General features: G+C 43.2%; 2 protein-coding genes across 2 annotated transcripts; one reads left to right on the top strand and one right to left on the bottom strand.

Annotated features, from left to right (window-relative positions):
- Positions 1 to 407: 407 nt before the first annotated feature.
- On the bottom strand, positions 408 to 3,394 carry rhov (ras homolog family member V). The gene is made up of 3 exons (XM_083898758.1): positions 3,087 to 3,394; positions 2,526 to 2,584; positions 408 to 2,165 (listed from the first exon to the last, which is right to left on the bottom strand). The coding sequence occupies exons 1-3, from the start codon at positions 3,289 to 3,291 to the stop codon at positions 1,719 to 1,721; spliced, it is 711 nt and encodes a 236-aa protein (XP_083754884.1). The 5' UTR covers positions 3,292 to 3,394; the 3' UTR covers positions 408 to 1,718.
- Positions 3,395 to 4,360: 966 nt separating this feature from the next.
- vps18 (VPS18 core subunit of CORVET and HOPS complexes) lies at positions 4,361 to 8,979 on the top strand. Its single transcript, XM_083898242.1, has 9 exons — positions 4,361 to 4,696; positions 4,827 to 4,968; positions 5,143 to 5,234; positions 5,452 to 5,702; positions 5,831 to 6,184; positions 6,294 to 7,556; positions 7,696 to 7,905; positions 7,994 to 8,230; positions 8,325 to 8,979. The coding sequence occupies exons 1-9, from the start codon at positions 4,603 to 4,605 to the stop codon at positions 8,619 to 8,621; spliced, it is 2,940 nt and encodes a 979-aa protein (XP_083754368.1). The 5' UTR covers positions 4,361 to 4,602; the 3' UTR covers positions 8,622 to 8,979.
- Positions 8,980 to 8,996: the final 17 nt, after the last annotated feature.

Raw genomic sequence — 8,996 nt, 5'->3', positions numbered from 1 at the left:
TTTCAAAGGAGACACAGTGATCAGTCACAGAATGGCACTGCCAGACCCCATCGACGGTCATGTGGATTGCATTAGAATTGGTTGACCTATGGCACAGCTGGAGGTCTGAGGCTACTTATCATATCCTTCAACAGGGACCTGGTTCAGGAAAAGAACCTGGTGTGCTGATGAGGATTATTCAGACTCCCTGGAGGGAACAGTCCTTTGCTGAGTTTTAATAGTTTTAAACCACCCAACCTCTCTGAATAATAAGTAACTCTTACTATCAGACATGATCATGGATTATTATGGTGCAAATTGTGCAAAAAAAAAAAATGTTGATCTAAATAGACACATGAGAAAAGAAAGTATAATTTGCATTTCATTTATTTGCATCACATCACTCATCGACACATAAAAGGACACAGGTTAGAGAGACAGGGAGACACTATAAGGCGTTAGTGGTGTAAACAGATGCGATCATAAACATGACAAATAAACTGTTTTAACAAACAGAAAAGAATATACATTAAAACGACTTCCACAAGAAGCATAGTTAAGTCCAGCAACATACCGTATATATACACTTGTATATCAACCATGTATCGTTTGTACAATTGTCACAGGTTAAAAAAAAGAAGAAACTTTTCTTTTTTTTTCTTTTAAAAAAGTGCACAGCATACACTGAAATTCACACAGAGGCTGTTTAGCATCACCTACTTCTGCAAACACTGGGCTTTTCAGGAGATAAGGAGTGTATTGAACGCGTAAACAAAGAGGGGCATATATGAGAGGAGAAAAAAAAGCCAGGATGGTGGAGGTGGTGGGAGGGTCTAAAGGGTGGAAGTCAAGACTCCTGCAGTGTTTGCTTTTACAGATGCAGATGAAGACAGTGACGAGAACAAAAAGGCACAGGCTAACCACTGCCGTGCAAGCTTTCACATCACACAGAGGGATTTTAAAAACCAGTTCCTGTGCTCAGCAGAAGATTTAAAGGAAACACATTTGTCACAAACACAATCCTCGCACTCTGCTTCTATTTCATTAATCGTGACATCGGTTTGATAAAATTCCATTGGAGACGCACGTCTTGGTGATCGCACCTCCCTCTGCAACCTGAACTTGCAGCTGCTGCATATTAAAAAAAAAAAAAAAAAAGCTGGTGCAACCAGAACACAACAGATAGTCAGCTAACGCCCATCTGCTCAAATATGGCCCTGACTATCTCCGATTCTCTCCAACTTACAGTAAAAGGCTGCAGTTGGTGTCAAAGCTGGACATGCAAATTCAAAGCATTTACATGAGAGCCTTGCATTTCTCTCTGCGTTCTCATCTAAATCAGGGTTTTTTTTCCCACTTCCTTTCACGTCTCACTTCACTGCCCCTATTCTTTTACATGTGTCAACAACAATACATACAAATTCATTCATCAGACAATCTTTTATTCACACGTAAATTACCTTTTAAATATATTGTAAATAAAGCTGCTTTCCTGAAGTCCACCTGACGGAGCACGAACCGAGATCCTGGATACAAATTACCCAGAATCCTCTGCTGTCCCCGACTGTGACCATCCCTTGCATCTGCACCATTTGGCATCCCAAGAATCGACTAAAAAGCCAAACGCTGCACAGAGAAAGATGCTAAAACTAACCACAAATAGAACCTGTAGCGTCGAGTAAAAAGTAAAGAACTTAAATAAGTTAATTTTGTCCACAACCCATAGGGTTAACAGAAGTTCAGATGAAGCAGAAGAACTTCTTCCAGCTGCACCTAGAAAACGCTTTTGTGCGCCTGTCGGAAAACCTCCTCTTCTTTGTCTTGCGTGTTTTGTTTTTAATGGCGGCGAAGATGGCCGCGTCAAACGCCTCCTTCAGGTTCTTTTGAGTGAGTGACGAGCACTCGATGTAGTCTGCGGCCCTGATCTTCTCCGCCATGCTTCGGGCCCGCGAGTTCAGGATGGGCTTGACGTTGGATCTGTCCAGGTTAATGAGAACATTCACGTCCAGTAAAAGGTCCGACTGCGTACCGACGAGGATGATGGGCGAGGACGGGTTGGTGGCGCGGATCGCCGGGACCCACTTCTTGGTGATGTTGTGAAAAGAGGTGGGGTTGACCATGCTGAAGCACAGGAGGAAGACATCTGCGTGGCCATAGGAGAGAGCTCTGAACTCATCAAACTCCTCCTGAAGGGGACAGAAAGAAGACAGAAAGCAGGAGTTAGCGTCTTCATCAAGCTCCAGATAAAATACAGATGAGGACCGAGAGAAAAGTCACTGACTCACTAAAGCCTCAAGAAAAGATCTTTCAATCGAAAGTATGGTGAAACACTGTGCGTCACATTTTAGATTGAGCAAGTGTATGACACATGTGACACCTCAATGATCAATTTCCTAAAACAACAATTCAACACAACAGTATATTGTAATAAAAGAGGGAGGTTTGGCAGTAACTTTAATTTACATTAATGTCGCCATTCTTATCAAACACTACAACTTGACCTGGAGATAACGTGGTGATATTTAACTTCATCACTATCGTCTTACCTGTCCAGCAGTGTCCAGGAGTTGAACTTTGACCGGAGATCCTTCAACCTGGACCTGACCTGTTTAAAAAAGCAAGAGACACAAATCAGTCAGTTGAAAGTAAACTCACTTTCAAACAAGTTAGGTAAGTTACAGCACACGGTGAGCAAAGGCATTCTTACATTCTGTTTCAGTTTAGCAGATGATAGTCTCATCTGATATGGCTTTTATTTTGTTTTGGGTTTTTTAGGGGGGTGGGGGTAGGGTGAACAGGTCAAAAATAACAATCAATATTCGAATTTGTTCAACTTAAAGCAATTTAGTTAGAACACTCTGTATAACATTGACATATTTCAATATACAAAACAAAAAAGTGTCAAGTATAGAATATAGTTGTGTTGTTTTCATCAAAATGGAGATTTGGCAGTAAATGACATGACATTTAAACTTCAGTAGAAGCTGGTTAAGCTCCACACTGACCCAGCAGACTGATAATCCAGACTCAGTATTTTGATTTAAAAAAAGACATAACCTTGAAAATGTGATGATGCCAAAACAGCAGAAAAAGATGTTGTGACTCACCGGAGAAGACGTCGAAGCCCGTCTGCTTGTACTCTGAAGGGTAACCGTTGGAGGTGTAGCTGACGACCATGCTCGTCTTCCCGACGGCTCCGTCTCCCACCAGCATACAGCTGATGACCCCGGGCTCCAGCTCGTCCTCCCGGGTCAAGCCGCAGGCGGACGGCACTCGGGACTCGTGGTAGAAGTAATCCATGTGAGGTGGCATATTAAACTCCAGACTGCAGACTCTCTCCACCTCCTCCCTGTCTGCGCTGAGGGCTGAAACTGTACACTGAGAGTCGGCTGAGGGCTGAGGGCTGCTGCCTCTGTCTCTGTCTCACATACCTTCAGACTGACTGACTGCTTCACTCTCTGACTGACGGCACACATGTGGGGGCGGGGCCAACGTGGGGAAGTTTGTCTTCAAACTGGTTGTGATTTGCATAAACACGCCCACTCGAAAAGTTTCCAGATGGCTAGCCAGATAAAAACAATAAAATAAATTCAAATTCACTTTTTTTTTTTTTTTTTAAAGGCAGCTGGATTAGTTGTACATATTTACAAGAGACAAACAGAGAATGTCTTTTTGTGGGAATAAAAACAAGTAATAAGTAATAGTAAATAAATAAGAACCAGGTTATGTCACAAACTGTATTTACATAGGTGCAAGTTGCAAAGGGAAGTGAATGGAAACAATATGAAAGCAGCTCAATAAGGAGTCAATAACATAGCAAAATTAACAAAAGTGTAATACAATGTTTTTATTGAGGCACACACGTTTACAACTATACTACCAAATTTCAGGTAATGCCTGAAATAAAAAGCCTTTTCTATATCTTATTTTTCATTTATTTATCATTGTGATTATTGTTATTATCATTGTTATTACAATAGTTTATTCATTATATTAATTAATTGATTGTACATGTGTATGTCACACATACAATATGACTATATGTAGAAATAATTGTGTAGATTCTCATTCATCCAGGTCAAAGTTATACAGGTCACTGAATCAGTAGCATCCCGACTTGCAGTCTTTTTGGGGAAAATAATTCAATTATTTATGTGTCATGTATTATTACATTTGATGTTATTAAGTATCTACTCTGTTGTACAACAGGATTATGCATAAGGTTTTCCTTTTTTACTGAGCAAATTGCTCCCCCTAGTGACAAAGTCAGAGCACGGCACTGAATATGATCACATGACTCCGGGTGTCACCTGATTATCCAGTCCTGTGTTGTGCAGGCGGAAGCTAAGCTAGCTGTTATGGTAGCACGAGTTGGTTTAAATCTCCTATATTTTCATATTTATTGTGGAGCCTCATAAATATTATACATATCGCACGTCAGCGAAGGCTCCCGCGGCGACAGGAAATAATGCGGCGGTGGTTCCTGAACTGGAGGAAGCTGTGACATGATAGCTAGCTTTTTTGTAGCCATGTCGTCTCTCAATTGACTCGTCACTGTCCTGTTCATGTGGAAATAATTGATCTACTGGTACTAAAATAAGGTGAATTAAGGTCAATTCAACAATGGCTTCAATTCTCGACGAGTACGAGGACTCGCAAAACAGAAGGCAGCAGCACAGCCGTCTGTCAAGCACCAACATCGGGATAGCTCATTCGGGTAGGTCGCGCTCCTCCCAGAAGATGTTCAGTTTGATAAAATACCTGCATTTTAAGATTATGAATGTTTAATAACAGACATACGCACTATAAAGAGTGTATACTAATTTAAGCCTTTTCTCTCACTCCAGGCTTTGTGAACGTGAGGCTTGAAGAAGAGAAGCCGATATTCAACAAGCAGAGGATCGATTTTACTCCACCGGAGAAAATAAACCACCTTTCAGTTTGCAACAATCAGCTGTGCATGAGCCTGGGGAAGGACACCCTGCTGAGGCAAGTAACACACTGTCAATGAACACTGCCTTAGTGGTCACTAGTGTCTTGATTGCATCAATTTGGATTAATGGCTGCTCTACACTGATTAGTCCTCATTTATTGTCCATTGTTGTTTATTAAAGCATTGTCATTGCTTCTAATACTGATGTATTTATGTTCTCTTGTATGCAGGATTGACTTGGCCAAGCCAGATCAGCCCAATCAGATTGAATTAGGAAGGAAAGATGACAGTAAAGTGCACAGACTCTTCCTGGACCCCACTGGTGAGAAAAGTCACAATGTGTATAAACACAGCTACACATTACCAGCCATTAAACATATGCCTAGTATTGCTTAGTGTGGATTTATATGAATGTTTAATACATAGCATGCCTCAGACTATAGCAGCACTACTAATTCAAAACATTGATCTGGTAATGTTATGGTTATGACTTGCTAACAGCTGGAGCCCTGTCCCCCCTCCATGTAATCCCACTGCAGGAGCACACGTGCTGATCAGTCTTAGCTCTTGCGAGTGTCTGTACCTCAACAGGAACACACAGAAGGCACGCAGCTTGTCCCGCTGGAGAGGCCACCTCATTGAGAGCGTTGGCTGGAACAAGGTGCTGGGAAATGAGACCAACACAGGGCCCATCTTGGTTGGCACTAGTCAAGGCATCATTTTTGAGGCTGAGATCTCCGCAAGTGAGGGCAGCCTGTTCAACACCAATCCAGACCAGTACTTCAGACAGGTCAGTAACTGTCTGATTATCTGACAGTACACTTCTTACTTGTCCATATTCCTTTACAAACAGCACATGACGTTGATTTACATGTATTATTTTGTGCTTAATAATATCGCAAACTTTTCTCGTGACAGGTCCACTGTCTGGAGGAGGATGGCAAACCAGCACCCGTGTGTTGCCTGGAGATAGAGCGTGGCCTGGAAAGCAAATACTTTATCATTGCCACTACCCGCAAGCGCCTGTTCCAGTTTGTTGGTAAGGTGGCTGAGGGGACAGAGCAGCAAGGCTTCAGCTCTATCTTCAGCCAGAACCAGGACCTGTTGCCCAGTTTCCAGGAGTTTCCAGCCAACATGGGCTACAGTGAGATCACCTTCTACACCTCAAAGCTTCGGACCTCTCCTAAGGCGTTTGCCTGGATGATGGGTAATGGAGTTCTTTATGGTCAACTGGACTACGTGAGGCCTGATTCCCTGCTCAGTGATGTGCAGGTAAATGTCTCTATGTGTGTGGAGGAGGGGGAGAACATTCACATATCTTAACAATGTTAAGTTCTGCCTTCTTGTGGTTTCACATTCTTCTTCTCCATATTTCAAAAAGGTATGGGAGTACACTCCGGACATTGATATTAGCATCAACAAGCCCATCTCCATTGTGCTGACACAGTTCCACTTCCTATTATTGCTCCATGACCGAGTCAAGGCCATCTGCACCCTAAATGGTCAGGTGGTTTATGAGGATGTGTTCCCAGATAAATTTGGCGCCCTTCAGAGGATGATCAAGGACCCAGTCGGGGGGTTGGTATGGATCTACACTGAGCAGGCAGTTTTCCGCTATCAAATCCAGCGTGAGGCCAGGGATGTGTGGCAGATGTACATGAGCATGAATAAATTTGATCTGGCAAAGGAGTACTGCCGTGACCGGCCTGAGTGCATGGATATGGTCCTGGCTAAGGAGGCCGAGCACTGCTTCCAGAATAAACGATACCTGGAGAGTGCCAAGTGCTACGCGCTGACACAGAACTATTTTGAAGAGATAGCGCTCAAGTTCATTGAAGCCAAACAGGAAGAAGCCCTAAAAGAATTCTTACTGAAGAAGCTAAATAATTTGAAAATGAGTGAGAGAACACAGATCACCCTGCTGGTCACCTGGCTAACAGAGCTTTACCTGAACAGTCTTGGCCAGCTGGAGAGTGATGGTAACACCATCATCTTCCAGGAGACCCGTGAAGAGTTCCGCAACTTCCTCAGTAGCTCGAAGAACAAGGAGTGCCTTTTCAACAATCGCAGCACCATCTATGACCTGCTGGCCAGCCACGGCAACGTGGACGACATGGTGTACTTCTCCGTTGTCATGCAAGACTACGAAAGAGTGATATCCCACTACTGCCAGCACGACGACTTCAGCGCTGCTCTTGGGGTGCTCTCCAAGCACTGCGATGAGAAGCTTTTTTACAAGTTTTCTCCCGTCCTCATGCAACATATTCCCAAAAACGTGGTGGATGCATGGATACAGATGGGCAAGAAGTTAGATCCAAAGAAGCTCATCCCAGCTCTGATGAACTACAGCCAGATGGGCAGCACCCAGCAGATCAGTGAAACCATCCGCTACATGGAGTTCTGTGTGTATGAGCTCAATGTGACAGAGGAGGCGATCCATAACTACCTGCTGTCACTTTATGCCAAATATAAGCCTGCATCTCTGCTGTTGTACCTGGAGCAGGCAGGCACACACGCCTCAGAGATACACTATGACCTGAAGTATGCTCTCAGGCTGTGTGCTGAACATGGCTACCTCAAGGAATGTGTCCTGGTCTATAGGATAATGGAACTGTACGAGGAGGCAGTAGATCTCGCTTTAAAAGTAAGTGGTGCACATTGTTGGGTCAGTATGTAAATAAATAATCATAAAACATATTCAAGACATTCAAGTATGGAATCTGTTTGCCCAGTCATATTTCATTTTCATTGCCACATATGTTTGATTTATTTATTATCTGTAGGTAGATGTAGACTTGGCCAAGTCATGTGCTGACCTGCCCGAGGATGACGAGGAACTGAGGAAGAAGCTTTGGCTGAAGATCGCCCGGCATGTTGTGCAAGAGGAGAAAGATGTAAAGAAAGCCATGAACTGCCTGTCCAGCTGCAATCTACTCAAGATCGAAGACATACTGCCCTTCTTCCCAGACTTTGTCACCATTGACCACTTCAAGGTTTGTTACATAGTATTTACTATCATGTGTTTTGAGTAAAGTAAGCCCTGTACGTACTTAATTTTTTTTATTCACCTTTGTGTCTCAGGAGGCAATCTGCAGCTCCCTGGAGGAGTACAACCAGCACATTGACGAGCTAAAGCAGGAAATGGAGGAAGCTACAGAAAGCGCCAAACGAATAAGAGAAGACATCCAAGAAATGAGGAACAAATATGGTGTAGTGGATTCCCAAGAAAAGTGTGCTGCCTGTGACTTCCCGTTGCTCAACAGACCCTTCTATTTATTCCTTTGTGGACATATGTTCCACAATGACTGCCTGTTCCAGGTAACCTTTTAGGAAATCAAATAAATTCATACATTTCTAAACGTCTTCAGCATAGTCATAGTTCCTAATCACATATCTCTTTTGTTCCTTCCAGGAAGTGACCCCTCACCTGACTGCCTTTAAGCAGAGTCGGCTGGAGGAGCTACAGAAAAAGCTCGCCGCAACCACACAATCCTCCAAGTCACGCCACCGTCCAGTCCCCAAAGATGAGGGTGATACTTCCAGTCTGGGAAAGAGCAATGCTGGCACAAGCCGGGAGCAGATAAAATCAGACATTGATGACATCATTGCAACTGAGTGCGTGTACTGTGGCGAACTAATGATCAAATCTATTGACAAGCCATTCATTGATCCACAGAAATTTGAGGAGGAGAAATCCAGCTGGCTATGAATTGGGGATTTATCTTCTCCCAGTAGGATGTACACATATGTCAGGCCACTATCTGTGTGTCGGTGAAACTGCATCATCCATAGAACAGGCCTATGATGACTGTGCTTGCTCTTGAAAACTGTGTGCTTCATTTGCTCTATACAGAATACATCTCTTTTTTGTTGGTAGTACTTGAAGCAGACTTTGAGACCCTTGCACTTTGTATGGGAGCATTGACATTGAGTGATGATCCAAAATAATGTGGTGATGTATAACAGTGCCAGAGATGTACAGTACATAGACGTGCCTGAACCTCTCAATATGATGGTTGAAAATGATTCAAATGTAACTGCACTATACGTTTACTAACTGCATTAGCTTATGCACTTGTTTGGT

Source organism: Microchirus variegatus (genome assembly GCF_963457635.1).
Source record: "Microchirus variegatus genome assembly, chromosome: 12".
NCBI classification, from domain to species: domain Eukaryota; kingdom Metazoa; phylum Chordata; class Actinopteri; order Pleuronectiformes; family Soleidae; genus Microchirus; species Microchirus variegatus.
The sequence above is the reverse complement of the archived record's forward strand: the minus strand, read 5'-3'. Positions and strand labels throughout refer to the sequence as shown.